The sequence below is a fragment of the Chlorocebus sabaeus genome, chromosome 2 (assembly GCF_047675955.1).
Source record: "Chlorocebus sabaeus isolate Y175 chromosome 2, mChlSab1.0.hap1, whole genome shotgun sequence".
Classification (NCBI taxonomy): domain Eukaryota; kingdom Metazoa; phylum Chordata; class Mammalia; order Primates; family Cercopithecidae; genus Chlorocebus; species Chlorocebus sabaeus.
In genome coordinates this window covers 41151390-41166795 of record NC_132905.1, presented here as the reverse complement: position 1 = coordinate 41166795, position 15406 = coordinate 41151390, and the positions used below count along the sequence as shown (strand labels likewise).

General features: G+C 46.3%; 1 protein-coding gene across 1 annotated transcript; it reads right to left on the bottom strand.

Annotated features, from left to right (window-relative positions):
* Positions 1 to 4728: 4728 nt before the first annotated feature.
* Positions 4729 to 10170, bottom strand: PROCR (protein C receptor). Its single transcript, XM_008021651.3, has 4 exons — positions 9890 to 10170; positions 7103 to 7354; positions 5646 to 5924; positions 4729 to 5393 (listed from the first exon to the last, which is right to left on the bottom strand). The coding sequence occupies exons 1-4, from the start codon at positions 9957 to 9959 to the stop codon at positions 5278 to 5280; spliced, it is 717 nt and encodes a 238-aa protein (XP_008019842.2). The 5' UTR covers positions 9960 to 10170; the 3' UTR covers positions 4729 to 5277.
* Between the last annotated feature and the right edge of the window lie 5236 nt (positions 10171 to 15406).

The following is a 15406-nucleotide window of genomic DNA, read 5'->3' as shown; positions in this document are numbered from 1 at the left end:
CTCCTGTGGTCACAGGGACATGGCTGAGTGTCTCCACTGACAGCTGCTCAGGCTGCCCTGGCTGGCTTCACCCTTCACCCTGGCTCCAAGCACAGGCAGGGCCTGAAACTGCTGGCCACCTCCTGCCAGTCTGTAGGCTTGAGGCTGGCGGGCGCTGGGCCTGCCTTCCTCACCAGGGTCTCTGGCACCTTCCAACCTGGTGACTTTGGCACCCAGGAGGTGCTTGAGAAAAGTTAGTGGGGTAAATGCATAAGTTCCATTTCTCTTAGCTTCAAAAATGGATATCCAATGAGCTATCAGGCCCCCAGACATGGAGGAGCATTAAGGACATGTGCTAAGTGAAAGAAGTCCATCTGAAAAGGCTGCATACCGTAGGATTCCAACTCCACGACATTCCGAAAAGGGCAAAACCACAGAGACAGTGAAAGGACTGTGGGAGGAGGGAGGGATGAACAGGAGGGCACGGGGGACTTTCAGGCAGGGACGCAGCACTGTGACATCTGCAGTGGTGGCTCCATGTCACCATGCACTAGTCCAAACCCACGAATCCACAACACCAAGAGGGAGCCCTCCTGGAGGCTGGGCTGTGTCCTAACAATGCATCGGTACTGACGTGTTATTTTTCCGTTGTCCGTCAGTCCTAACAAATGCACCACACGAATGCAAGATGTTAACAACGGGGGAAGCTGGCAGTGGGAGAGGGGGGTGACTTCCTGCCCAGTAATAGGATGGCTGGGTCAAATGGTATTTCTAGTTCTAGATACTTACACCTGCTCCATTTCCCATAAACCTAAAACTGCTCTAAAAACCAAAGTCTAGTAAGAAATGGATATTCACTATCTATCAGCTGTACCTTCTCCAGAGAAAACAAAACACTCTGTCTCCGGAATGTTAGAAATCCCATTATAAAGTGGAACAGATTAATGAATGAGAGGAAGTCAAAGAGAAATAAATGTTAGTTTAATGTAACTTTCTGACCCAGTGGGGCATGGTGGCACATGCCTTTAATCCCAGCTACTCAGGAGGCTGAGGTAGGAGAATAGCTTGAACCCAGGAGGCAGAGGTTGCAGTGAGTAGAGATCGCATCACTGCACTCCAGCCTGGGCGACAGAGTGAGACTCCATCTAAAAAAAATAATAATAATAAAATAAAATTAGAAAATTAGGTTGGGGCCACATTGTGCATGGTCTTGAATGTCATTTTGAGGATTCTGAATTTAACTCAATAAGTATGAAAAATGTAAAAAACAGTCCAGGCATGGTGGCTCATGCCTGTAATCCCAGCACTTTGTGAGGCCAAGGCGGGTGGATCACTTGAGGTCAGGAGCTTAAGACCAGCCTGACCAACATGGTGAAACCCCGACTACTAAAATTACAAAAAATTAGCTGGGCATGGTGGCACATGCCTGTAATCCCAGCTACTCAGGAGGCTGAGTCAGGAGAATTGCTTGAACCTGGGAGGCAGAGGTTGCAGTGAGCTGAGATCACACTACTGCACTCCAGCCTGGGCGACAGAGGCTTGTTTTGGGTGACTGGGCGACAGAGGTTTGTTTTGTCTCAAAACAAACAAAACAAAACAACAACAAAAACAGAATAATGACACAATTAGATCTGTGTTTTTTATTGCAATGTAGAAGATGAATTAAAACATGGAGAAATTAGACAATTTCTTAGGAGGAGGCTACTGCCAGGGTCCAGACAAAAGATTGAGAACATTTCTCAATTTTGAAAGAGAGAGAGAGACACACACACAAGTTGGGTTATCTGGAAGCAGAGGCTGAGACAGAGTTTGAGGTGCAAGATGCTTACCAGGAGGAAGAAGCAGGGCTGAGCTAAGAGAGAAGTCAAACTGCAATGCAGATCTGACAAAGACCCAGCCTCCCTGGTAGGGAGCTCTGGAGTGAATATTTCCAGCCCTGGCCAGCCCTTGTCAAGCCAACCTATTCTCAGAGCTGTCCTGCAGTTGGCCAAAATGGTCAAACCTTTATACCCCTGCCTTGCTCAGGTACCAAGTGAGGGCAGCTCTGGGATGGACATGATCTTGTGTAGGACTGTCCTCTACAGCTGAAGCAGACATTGAAAGAACTGAAGTAGGCGGAAGTTGTCTGCTAGCTATTCCCCCTAGAGCTGAACAGCAAGTCTTTTTTTTCTTATTTATTTATTTATTTGAGATGGTGTTTCACTCTTGTTGCCCAGGCTGGAATGCAGTGGCAAGATCTCAGCTCATTGCAACCTCCTCCTCTTGGGTTCAAGCGATTCTCCTGCCTCAGCCGCTGCTAGTTGCTGGGATTACAGGCGTGCACTATCACGCCCAGCTAATTTTTGTATTTTTAGTAGAGACAGGGTTTTGCCATGTTGGCCAGGCTGGTCTCCAACTCCTGACCTCAGGTGATCCCCCCACCTCGGCCTCCCAAAGTGCTGGGATTACAGGTATGAACCACCATGCCTGGCCAACAGGAAGTCTTTCTTTGGAGGTAGAACTGAATGGTACACCTTCATGTTTACCACAAAGAAAGAGAGGAATTATGATATCTTAAACAAAGGTAATGGGGTAGAAAGGAGTGAATGTGTTTTATAGATACTGTATTTGGTAGGTGGGGATAAATAAGAGGGAGTAAATAAAGGTTAACAGTGAGGTCTCTCCACTTACATGATTTGACGGTTATTCTGTTATCCATTAATGAACAATAAACATCAGAAGTAGAGAGAGCAGATTTGGGGAGAAAGATAATAAATTTGATTTTGAACATGTTGATTCTGAAATGTCTACAGAGCATTAAGGTAGAGATGACTTTAAAGAATCAATGCAAATGAGAGGTCTGGAGATCAGAAGCCACTGCTGTATTTACTGACTATACATATACTATCTTTTTTTTTTTTTTTTTTTTTTTCTGGGTCTGTTGCCAGGCTGGAGTATGGTGGCACGATCATGGCTCAATGCAGCCTCAACCTCCTGGGCTCAAGCAATCCTCTTACCTCAGCCTCTTGAGTAACTGCAACTACAGGCCCACACCACCACGCCCAGCTAATTTCTTCTACTTTTTTATAGAGACAGGCTCTCATTATGTTGCCTAGGCTGGTCTCAAACTCCTGAGCTCAAGCAGTCCTCCTGCCTCTGCCTCCCAAAGTGTTGGGATTACAGGTGTGAGCTAGTCACTGTGTTTGGCTTTTTTTTTTTTTTTGAGACAGAGCCTTGCTCTGTTGCCCAGGCTGGAGTGCAGTGGCGCGATCTCGGTTCACTGCAAGCTCCGCCTCCCGCGTTCTCGCCATTCTCCCGCCTCAGCCTTCTGAGGAGCTGGGACTACAGCTGCCCGCCACCATGCCAGGCTAATTTTTTGTATTTTGTTTAGTAGAGACAGGGTTTCACCGTGTTAGTCAGGATGGTCTTGATCTCCTGACTTCGTGATCCGCCCACCTCGGCCTCCCAAAGTGCTGGGATTGCAGGTGTGAGCCACCATGTCCGGCTTGCGCTTGGCATATTATTTTACATATATACTTTTATTTAATACTCTTCACGCCTGTATGAATTAGGTATTGTTTTTCTTGTATCCTTTGGTATATTTTATTAATACCATTTGGGAACAAAAAAACTGAGACTAGAAGAGGTTAAATTTCTGGCTCAAAGAAGTAAAACTTAAGTCTGATGACAAAACACATACTCTTTTTTTTTTTTTCAGAAAAGAAAAAAAGAATCTCACTCTGTTGCCCAGGTTGCAGTGCAGTGGTGTTATCTGGGCTTGCTGCAACCTCTGCCTCTCGGGTTCAAGTGATTCTCCTGCCTCAGCCTCCCAAGTAGCTGGGATTACGGGGTGTGTGCCACCACATTCAGCTAATTTTTGTGTTTTTAGTAGAGATAGGATTTCACTGTGTTGGTCAGGCTTGTCTTGAACTCCTGACATCAAGTGATCCTCTCGTCTCGGCCTCCCAAAGTGTTGGGATTATAGGCGTGAGCCACCGCGCCTGGCCAACAAAACACATGCTCTTAAAGATAAAATTATATTGCTTCTCCATAGAAACCACGGGTAGATAGTATTTGAAGCCATGAAGGTCAGTAGGTCACCTAGAAAGGGTATAGTTCAAACAGGAAGAAAAGGAAAAAAATGGAATTCTAAGGAAGCCAACATTTCCAGGGTGAATCAAGTAAGATGACATAGTCAATGGGATTGAAAAAAAGTAGACAGAACAGTTTTTAAAAATTGAAGTATGGTATCTCAGAAGTTAAGGTAAAAAGAGAGTTCTAGTCTGCAAATTTGCAGATACCATATAGGGTGATGGTTTGACAATTAGAGGTTACTAGTGATCTTAGAGCAGTTTATAGAGAAGTCAGATTGCAGTGGGTCTAAGAATGAGTGTGAAGGCCAGGCACAGTGGCTCACGTCTAATCCTAGCATGGTGGGAGGCCGAAGTGGGCGGATCACGAGGTCAGGAGTTCAAGACCAGCCTGGCCAACATGGTGAAACCCCATCTCTACTAAAAATACAAAAATTAGCTGGGTGTGGTGGCATGCATCTGTAATCCCAGCTGCTTGGAAGGCTGAGGCAGGAGAATTACTTGAATCTGGGAGGCAGAGGTTTCAGTGAGCTGAGATCACACTGTTGCACTCCAGCCTGGGCAACAGAGCAAGACTCTGTCTCAAAAAAAAAAAAAAAAATGAGTGAGAAATAAGGAAGCAGAAGAAATGGGTATAGGTTACTTTTCCAAAAATTTTGCAAAGTAGAGGAGATAACAATGCTTTAAATATAATATATTTATTAATATTATTAATTGATTAATAATTGATCACTGTCATATGACTTGGATTTTACATTTCTACCACTTTTTCGTGTTATTTCTTTCTACCCTATTATACCAGTGTCCCATTCCAAGTCTGACACACCTGGAAGCATTGAATGTTGTATTTTGATTGTGGATGATTTGTTTATTTGGTTACAGCTTTTGAATGCCTCAGGTGATTCTGTCTATCTTTGGAGGATGGATCATAGGCCCCCTGCCCCAACTCCATTATCTGTTTTCCACAAAGATAGATAAACATTCACTTATCAGACTAATTCACCAAAGCATACAGGTTCTTAGTTTCTTAGCAAACCAAGTACTTTGTCCACCTCTCCTCTCCTTCTCCCCTCCCTCAAATCTTCAGTGGGCAGATGTGGGAGAAGAAAGGAGCTGTCACTCTAAACCTTCTGGTGTTTCAGCTGGGGAGTCTGGCTTCACAGTGAGCTGAAACTTTCCCTTGCCAGCCTCCATCAGTCCAGCCCCTTCTGAGGTGGCTGGAGAGTAATCAACATCGCCGTCCACCTGTGCACAGGAAGATGCCTACAGCCACACCAGCAATGATGAAACTGCCCACCAGGATGCCCAGGACCAGCGAAGTGTAGGAGCGGCTTGTTTGGCTCCCTGCAGAACATGCAGAGAGTTAGCCCGAAGAATAGACTCCCAAGGAGTCCATGATTTGAGTCAAACCCCAAAGCATTTCTGCCCCAGGAGAAAGGGACCCGTTTACCAACTGACTTAAGTTGAGTGTGTTCTGTCCCAAACCCCCAGCTGTGGGCCTCTTGTTGCTCTAGGCATCCATTCTTCAGGTCCATCCATTTGTCTGGAACCCGCCCTCTCCCCAGCTTGCAGGCCTGGGCCCCAGTCCCATCATACCTTTCATGTTTTCCATGGAAATATGTTTCTGCACATACTGCACACAGGTGTCCTCCAGGAATTCCCGCAGTTCATACCGAGTGCGGTTGTAGGCATTGAGCTGCTGCAAGATGAAGGTGACCACTTTGGAGGGGACCTGGGTGTCTGCCTGCCACAAGGCTGTCTCCGGCCGGAAACTCACAAAGGAGCTCCCATTCACGGCCACTTCGAAGAAGACATGGGCTCTAGAGCCCTCGGGAGGCAGCTCACAGCCCAGGAAGCAGCGGATGGTCAGAGGAACTGTGGATAGAGAGTCACGGTCAGGGGACTGCAGAGAGGGTGCCAGGTGTGGGAGGAGGCCCAGCAAGGGGAAAAGAACATAGGAAGGTGAGAGTCAGTGCTGTGAGGAGAGGGGAGTCTATAGGTCAGGGAACTGTGGGGAGAAAGGCCTGGGGCTGTGAGGAGGGGTTTGTGGTTAGACTGTTACAGGCTGAGAAAGAAGGGGCCAGGGACTATGATGAAAAAAGGGAATTGTCAGGCCTTGTTCAACTGGTGATAGAAAAAAAAAAAATGGGGGTTGGGCGGCGGGGGGCAGGGACTCACACCTGTAATCCCAGCACTTTGGGAAGCCAGGGCGGTGGATCGCCTGAGGTCAGGAGTTCCAGACGAGCCTGGCCAACATGGCGAAAACCCCTCTCTACTAAAAATACAAAAAAATAGCCGGGCCTGGTGGCGAGTACCTGTAATATCAGCTACTTGGGAGGCTGAGGCAGAAGAATCGCTAGAACCCAGGAGGCGGAGGTTGCAGTGAACCGAGATCGGGCCACTGCACTCCAGTCTGGACGACAGAGCGACTCTGTCTCAGAAAGAAAAAAAAAAAAAGGTGGGTGCAGTGGGGGACTAGGAGAGAAAGGAGTTAAAGGCTATGATCAGGGTGAGGGACAGAGTGGTACTTTGAGAAAAGAAACTAGGGTCTTTGAGAAGAAGGAGTTGGGGTTGTGACGGGGAGGGAGTGGGGCTTTGAGAGAAGAAACTGGGGTCTTTGGGGGAGGAGTTGGGGTCATGAGTGGAGCTAAGAGCGAAGTCATCAGCTTGTATGAGGAGAGGTGGCTGGAGGGTGGAGAGTGAAGTGCTGGGGGTGTGGGAAGAGAAGGACGGGGATCTATGAAGAAAAGGAGTTGGAGGACTGTGAGGTGAGGGGTGAGGAGTTTTCAGGGTACCTTCGGTGTCACGGTGTGAGGGCCTCCCAACAGGGTCTATCCCAAGAGGTTATGCCAGCAGGCCGACCGCCCGAGTCGGGGCTTTCTTAGCGGGGACACCTGCCTCTCTCCAGCCCCCACCCAGCAATTTTCAAAGGCCCAGGCGCCACCGAGCTCCAGTGGCGGCCCAGTCCCTGCAAGCCCCAGCCCGCCTCCACCAGTCAGGCCCCGCCCCCACCAGCCCTGCCCAGACCCCGCCCCCGCTGCGCGCCCACTCACAGGCCAAGGTCCGCTCCTGGTGCACCAGGCGCACGAGGCCGTGGAACTCGAGCAGGTAGGCCTGCAGGCCACTCTGCATGCGCGCCCAGCTCTCGGGCTCCTGCAAGGGCTGCAGCTGGAGGATCGTGGCGTTGGTGCCTGGGCCTTCCAGCACGTGTGTCAGGTGTCCCCCCAGCGACGCGTTGCCCTGGTACCACACGTGATAGGGGTCACGGAAGTAGGAGATCTGGAGCATATGAAGGCTTTGGAGGCCTGCGGGCAGAGTCAGCGTCAGCCTGGGCCGGCGTGGGAGGGGGCGGCGGGCAGCGGAAGATAATAACCCCCTACCTTGAGGCTGGCCGCCCACCTTCTCGACCCTTCATAAACTATAATGTGCCCTCCCACCGCTTCTCCCATTTGACGCTCACAGTAACTCTGCCAGGAGGGCAGGACAGGGATTATTATCTCCGTTTTACAGATGAGGAAACTGAGGCCTGCAGTGGAAGAGACACTCCTTTCTGCCTCCTTTTTCACCCTCGGCTCTCCCTCCCCCCGTTTCCTGTTAACCAACGGAACAAATGGTTAACAAATCCTGACCTCAATAAAATCCCAGTTCCATCGCCTGTTCTCTGTCTCCTCTTCCACTGCCCTGATTCAGGATTCACCCGTCTCATCTGGACGGGGGTAGTACCTTTCTACATCTCCCCATTCTCTATTCCGACCTCCACCTGACCCAGGGATGAGATCATGTCCTTTTCCTACTTAAAATCTTCCAGTGCCATAACCCCCTCCCCTTCATTAATCAAAAATAATCATAGCCAATGTCCATTAAGTGCTTATTATAACCTGGGCAATGGGCTTTACATACATTATTATCTTTGTGCCTTTCCCAAATGGCTTAATGCAGTAGCTACTATTAATTTTTTTTTTTTTTTTTTTTTTTTTGAGACGGAGTCTTGCTCTGTCGCCCAGGCTGGAGTGCAGTGGCGCGATCTGGGCTCGTAGCTACTATTATTAACCCCAGTCTACATGGGAAACTGAGGCAGAGATAGTGCGGCAGAGCCAAGGTTTGCATGTAGGCAGTCAAGTCCAGTATTCTTAGCCATTCTGCTACACTGCCTCCCCACAGGATCAAGTCCAGAGTCTTTAGCCTGGCATTTAAGGCTGCTAGATACCTGGCCCCTGCTGCCTTTTCTGGCCGCTTCCCACCGCTTATATATCAAACTAGTTGGGGTTCCTCATGCTGCCTTTGGCTGACACATGAATAGCATGTCAGGATTGCTCTGCCTCCCTTTTTCTGCCTAGCAGAGTTTATTCATGATTTAAGACCCAGCTTAGAGACTGGGCACAGTGGCTCATGCCTGTAATCTCAGCACTTTGGGAGGCCGAGGCGGGTGGATCATTTGAGGTCAGGGATTCAAGACCAGCCTGGCCAACATGGAGAAACCCCATCTGTACTAAAAGTACAAATATTAGCCAGACGTGGTGGTATATGCCTGTAGTCCCAGCTACTCAGGAGGCTGAGGCAGGAGAATCGCTTGAACCTGGGAGGTGGAGGTTGCAGTTAGCTGAGATTGTGCCACTCTATTCCAGCCTGGGTGACAGCCTGAGACTCCATCTCAAAAAAAAAAAAAAAAAGACCCAGCTCAGTTGCCCTCTCCTTGGAAATTTTTTTCTGATGCCCCACAAGACACAGTGGGTCTGTTTCAGTGATCCCAGACCACCATATATTAGTGAATATCTCACTAGATTCTACCTGACTGTCTTCAAACACACACAGGCTACAATGGACTCCTCTAGGCTATGGAACCATGCCTGGTGATCTCTGCTTCCTACACGCAGAAAAGAGTTTGGCACAGAGTTGATGCCCAGAGCACATTTGGATGAGTCCAGGGTTGTAAATCAGTGTGTGTGAGTGGGTCCTGTCTGTGTTTGCATTTGAGAAGTTGTGCTTTGTATCTGCAGATGTGAATAAGTATATTTATGGATAACCCTAGACATGGTCCTTAACTACTCTGTGACCCAGTTTCCTCCTCTATAAAATGAAGATAGTAATAATATTACCCACCTTTCGGGGTTTGTGCAAGTTAAATGGGTCAATCCATGTATTAACCATAGTGAGCACCCATTGAATACTGGTTATTATTTGCTGCCTCTCTGAGGGGGAGACTGAAGCTATGGGGACTGTGAGAGAGGGGAAAGGAGGCCCCTGTGCAATTATAAGGGAGGGTAATAACTCCCTTTTCTGCTTAAACAGGGCCACTTCAGGCAGCCTGATCGCCCATAAGTTCTATTAGGCACAGCATCTCTTTCTCTCAGTTCCACCAGCTGCACCCAGTCTTCTTCCATTTTCCCTAGCCTCCCCTCACCTCTCTCTGCCCCAGTCTTCCCTCAGTTCTTCCATCAGTTTTCCCAGTGTCTTCCCATTCCCTCCATTTCTCTTCTCATCTGAGCCTCTTCCCGTCTCCCCTAGATGTACCCCTATCTACCATCACCCTCAGTTCCCCTTTCTCCCCTCTCCCTGAGGCTGATTCTCCTACCCTCTCTGCTGGTTTCTTTCTCAGGTTTCCAGTCATCCTGTTTCCCCTAGCCTCTTTCATCTCCCCTTTTCAGGGGCTTAAATGTACTAACTCACCTTGGCTTTGAGACACAAACCAGTCCCCAAGACTCTGCCTGCCCTGTAGAGCGATCTAGCCAGCTGCAGACACAGATGCTGTGAGATAAGCTATCCTGTGGTCTTGCCACTTACCCAGATAGAATGAGATTCTCCAGAACCATCCTGAGGCAGGAGATGTGCCCCCGACTCACCATCTGAGGCGTTTTGGCTACAAAAGGCCCAGTCAGACAGCAGCAGTATCGGCAGTAATGTTGTCAACATCCTGAAGTTGAGGCTCTGGACCTGGGTTCCTGGCTTCGGCAGGCTGGGGGCTCCACTGGCGGCAGTCTAGGGAAAAGAGAAGTGAGTACCGTCTGGGAGGGGCGGAGTCTGGGCAGAGGAGGATGGAAGAAGGCCAGGAGATGGGAGGAGGAAGAGGGTGTCGGGCTTATAAAGTGTTATTCGTGCTGTGTCTCATTTCCTACTAGGGGGCTGGCCTCCCTCCTACCCTCCCTCTGCCCCGCCCTTCATTGCGCCCTCCTGCCCAGACCTGCCTTTCCCCTCCTCCATGGGCTGCTTCCTAGGAACCAGGAACAGGGAGTGGAAAAGGGGGAGAAGGGCTTGGTGAGAAGTCCTGCCCGCGCTGATGCAGGGGGTGGGGCATCTACTGTTAACTTAGAACACACTCCTGGGTGTAGGATCAGCAGGTTGCTGGTAGGGACATGGAGGTCCAGAGAGGTGCAGGGACTTGCCCAAAGTTTATATATCATGGTGGTGACAGATCCAAGATTAAAATTTAGTTTTCCAGTATAATGGCTACATTTTACCAGAATTTTAAGTAAATAGCAATTACGTAATCAAGGATCTTGGTCTCAGAAGTAGTCATAAAATGAGTGTAAAGCAGTTCACTGCAACAATTTTTTTTTTAAATAGGAGAGAATTATGAGCAATCTGTATAAATCTCAGAAGATGATTGGTTACCTAAAGCAATATTTTTTGAAACTGAGGTCATAATTTATTAGTGGACAATGAAAACAATTTAGCAGGTCATGGTTACCATTTTTAAAAAATGAAATAGAACAGAATACAAAAGTTCAGTGCATCACCCTTAGTAAGAGAAAGTGTTATATCATGAAATATTTGTTCAGTTGTACATGTGTGCTTTGGTTTTGTGCGTATGTTTCTATGATGAGTTCTGGATAGCAGTGTAAAATGTGTTCCTTACTCTAGGAAGCAAGTAGAAAAGTTTTAAAGTCACTCCCCCAAGCTATGTTAATCCATACTGTGAATACTATGTAATAGTTAAAAGAAAGTACACCCTCCCCTGCCCAATCCCCACTTTATTTTCATCATATTACTTAGTACTACATGAAATTATATTATTTATTTACATGCTTATTGTTTGAATGTTTCACCAGAATGTAATCTCTATGAGGAAGGAGGACGTTTATCTCGTGCAATAGTCTCCCTGGAAGAGTGCACATCACATAATAAATATCAGCAAAGTGAATGACTGAATGAGATAGTTATGATGTACATAGATGTCCAAGAATAAGTTGCAGAATATTTTGAACAGTTTAGGACCATTTATGTGTCAACCACACACAGAACCACTAAACAACCTGTTTCTTTGTCAGGCACGGTGGCTCACGCCTGTAATCCCAGCAGTTTGGGAGGCTGAGGCAGGCAGATCACAGGGTCAGGAGCTCGAGATCAGCCTGGCCAACATGGTGAAACGCCATCTCCACGAAAAATACAAAAAAAATTAGCTGGGTGTGATGGCGTGAGCCTGTAATCCCAGGTACTTGGGAGACTGAGGCAGGAGAATCACTTGAGCTCGGGAGATGGAGGTCGCCATGAGCCGAGTTCACGCCATTGCACTCCAGCCTGGGTAACAGAGTGAGACTCTGTCTCAAAAAATAAATAAATAAATATAATAATAATAAAATAAAAGTTTTAATTAAAAAACTTCACTTCTGACTGGGCGTAGTGGCTCATGCCTGTAATCCCAGTACTTTGGGAGGCTGAGGTGGGTAGATCACTTGAGGCCAGGAGTTTGAGACCAGCCTGGCCAACAAGGCGAATGTCTCTACTAAAAATACAAAAATTAGCTGGGCATGGTGGTGCATGCCTGTAATCCCAGCTACTTGGGAGACTGAGGCATGAGAATCGCTTGAACCTGGGAGGTGGAGGTTGCAGAGAGCCGAGATTGTACCACGGCACTCCAGCCTGGGTGATGCAGCAAGATTCTGTCTGAAAAAAAGAAAGAAAAGATTTCACTTCTGTTCAAATAATACATATATAATTTCATCCTCATATATATATATATACATATATGTAATTATTATTTTTTTGAGACACGGTCTTGCTCTGTCACCCAGGCTGTAGTGCAGTGAAGCAATCACAGCTCATTGCAGCCTTGACCTCCCAGGCTCAAGTGATTCTCCCACCTCAACCACCTGAGTAGCTGAGACTACAGGTACGTACCACTGTGCCACCACACCCAGCTAATTTTTTTGATTTTTACTAGAGACAAGGTCTCGCTATGTTGCCCAGGCTGGTCTTGAACTTCTGCACTCGAGCGATCCTCTGGTATAGGCAGGAGCCACTGCACCTGGCCAAAATTAACTTTCTGTGTGTATTTGTGTATTTGTATATACATAGGGAAAATGTCCGAAGGGGTACTGTCAATAGAGATTACCTCTGGCGAATGGGATTGGGTAAAGGACTGAGGGGGATTTTAACTTTTTATTTTATATACTTCTCCCTGGAAAGTTGACATCATAGTGAAATCTGGGACAAAGGCTGGATGTAAACTAGGCACCCATTCTCTGAACTGAATATATGCAAGAGCTTCCATGCTCACCTCTCAGCTCTTGCAAACTGGCTAAGAAATAGCATCAAAGTCTTTTCTTTTTGCAGCTTATCAAAATAGTCTAGTTGGAAGAGGGATAGGAAATTTGTTTTCCTGCACTGGGCCTCAGGAAAAGTAGAATGACTTAAATCACTACCAATTTATATTGTCTTGACTTTTATTAAAAATTATGAAACATTTCTTTTTTGTTTTTCTTTTCTTTCTTTTTTTTTTTTTTTTTTTTTTTTTTTTGAGATGGAGTGTTGCTCTGTCTCCCAGGCTGTAGTACAGTGGCGTGATTTCGGCGCATTGCAGCCTCCGCCTCCCGGATTCAAGTGATTCTCCTGCCTCAGCCTCCCGAGTTGCTGGCATTGCAGGCACCTGCCACCACACCTGGCTAATTTTTGTATTTTTAGTAGAGATGGGGTTTCACAATGTTGGCCTGGTTGGTCTCAAACTCCTGGCCTCAGGTGATCTGCCCACTTCAGCCTCCCAAAGTGCTGGGATTACAAGCGTGAGTCATTGTGCACAGCCTGAAATATTTCATTTCTGAAGAGTTATTTCACGCTTAAAGGATTACATTTCAAACATACCTATCCCCACCACCCAGCATAAGAAATACAATATTACTAATATAGTTGAAGCCCCCTATGGACTCTTCCTCAGTTGCATCTCTCTCTCCCTGCCACAGCCCCTGAAGTAACCACTTCAAATGAAAATGAAGATTTGATATTTTTCATTTCCTTATATTTCTATATACTTACACTACTTATGTATATATCCCTAAACAATAGATGGTGGTATTTCATATATTTTGAGCTTTATATAAATGGTATTAAAATGTATGTATTCCTTTGTACATTTTGCTTTTTTCACTTAATATATTAATAAGATTCATTCATGTGGCTATGTGTAGACCATTCATTTTCACTGCTTTAAAATATTCCAGCTGGGGAGGTATAATCCCAGCACTTTGGGAGGCCAAGGTGGGTGGATCACTTGAGCCCAGGAGTTCAAGACCAGCCTGGGCAACATAGTGAAACCCCCATCTCTACAAAAATAAAATAAAATTAGCTGGGCGTGGTGGGGTGTGCCTGTGGTCTCAGCTACTCAGGAGGCTGAGGTAGGAGGATTGCTTGAGCCCGGGAGGTTGAGACTGCAGTGAGCCATAATCATGCCACTGCACTCCAGTCTGGGCAACAGAGCGAGACCCTGTCTCAAAAAAAATAATAAATTTTGGGAATAGATTATTATTTATGTATCCATTCTCTTGTTGCCGAACATTTAAGTTTTTTCCAGTTTTTTGCTATTACAAACAGTGCTGGTATGAACATTCTCATACATGAGTCCTTGGGTATATGTGGGAGTTTTTGTAGGTGCAAACTTAAGAGTGGAATTTCTGAGTAATAAGGTATATGCATCTTCAGTTTTACTAGATATTGCCAAACTGTTTCACAAAAAGGTTGTGCCAATTTACATTCCCAGCAGCGTATGAGAATTCCCTCACTTCACATCCTTGCCAGCTCTTGGCATTATCAGATGGTTGGGTGTAAAATGGCATTTCTCTTTGGTTTTAGTTTGCATTTATCTGACTCTTAGTGAGGTTGTGCCTATTTTTGCTTTGACTTTTTTCTCCCTTGAAGGCTTGAAGGGTACTTTGGGATGGGTAAGAGAGGGTAAGAGAGCGTATGATTGAACCAATTTGGAATTGAATGCTGTGAGCCTTCGATCTAAGTCGGTAGGGTCTGGGTCCACTTTCACCCACATTATCTTATACAGCGCTCATAACATCAAGGGCTTTCTTTGCTTTTCTTTCTTTCTTTTTTGTTTTTTGAGATGGAGTCTCGCTCTGTTGCCCAAGCAGGAGTGCAACGGTATGATCTCTGCAGTGTGCAACCTCCGCCTCCTGGATTCAAGCAATTCTCCTGCCTCAGCCTCCCAAGTAGCTGGGATTTACAGGTGGGTGCCACCACGCCTGGCTAATTTTTGCATTTTTAGTAGTGATAGGGTTTCATCATGTTGGCCAGGCTGGTCTCGAATTCCTGACCTCAAGTAATCCATCCGCCTTGGCCTTCCAAAGTGCTGGGATTTGTAATCCCAGGGGGCCAGCCACATCGAGGCCTTTCTAATCAGGTTAAGATCCATCATGGACAAATGGCAGCAGCAATAGCTATTTCCCAAGCACCCCTCTCATATCCTAGAGCCCTGAAAATTGAACAGTGAGACAATGATACCATTATTATAGGTAACACTTATTTCAGGCCAGGAACAGTGTTCAGCTCTTTACATAAATAATCTTACTTTATTCTTATGCTAGCCCTATAAAATGGGTTTCACTAGCATCACCATTTTACTAATAAAGAAACTGAGGCTCAGAGAGGTTAAGTGACTTACCTAAGGTCACACAGCAAAAGCTATAATTTGAAACTTTCTCTCTCTCTGGTGCCAAAGTTTGTGAATTTAAACCCCCCCATAGTGTCTCAAAAATTATTTTGATCACTCTTCATCAATACATTTTTGAACACATACCTCCAACATGCTTGAATGTTTAATATATATGTTATAAAACATTCTTAAAATTCATACTATGTGCTAGGCCTTTAATCACTTTCTCTGGAGCAGACCATGCTCATTGTTTCCATGTTACAGACAAAAAAAAAAAAAAAAATTAAAGCTGGTTGGGTATAGTGGCTCATGCCTATAAATCAGTAACCAGCATGGCAACATATGAGACTCCATCTCTACAAAAAAAATTTTTTTTTAATTAGCCAGGCATGGTGGTACACACCTGTGATCCCATCTACTCGGGAGGCTGAGGCAGGAGTATGGCTTGAGCCCAGGATGTCAAAAGGTCAAGGCTACAGTGAGCTATGTC

Coding starts and splice junctions, on each gene's coding strand:
- PROCR (XM_008021651.3), bottom strand. CDS start 9,959: ATGTTGACAACATTACTGCCGATACTGCTGCTGTCTGACTGGGCCTTT. Junction 5,925..7,102: donor CCAGGAGCGGACCTTGGCCT/GTGAGTGGGCGC, acceptor CTCTATCCACAG/TTCCTCTGACCATCCGCTGC. Junction 5,394..5,645: donor TTCCATGGAAAACATGAAAG/GTATGATGGGAC, acceptor CATGTTCTGCAG/GGAGCCAAACAAGCCGCTCC.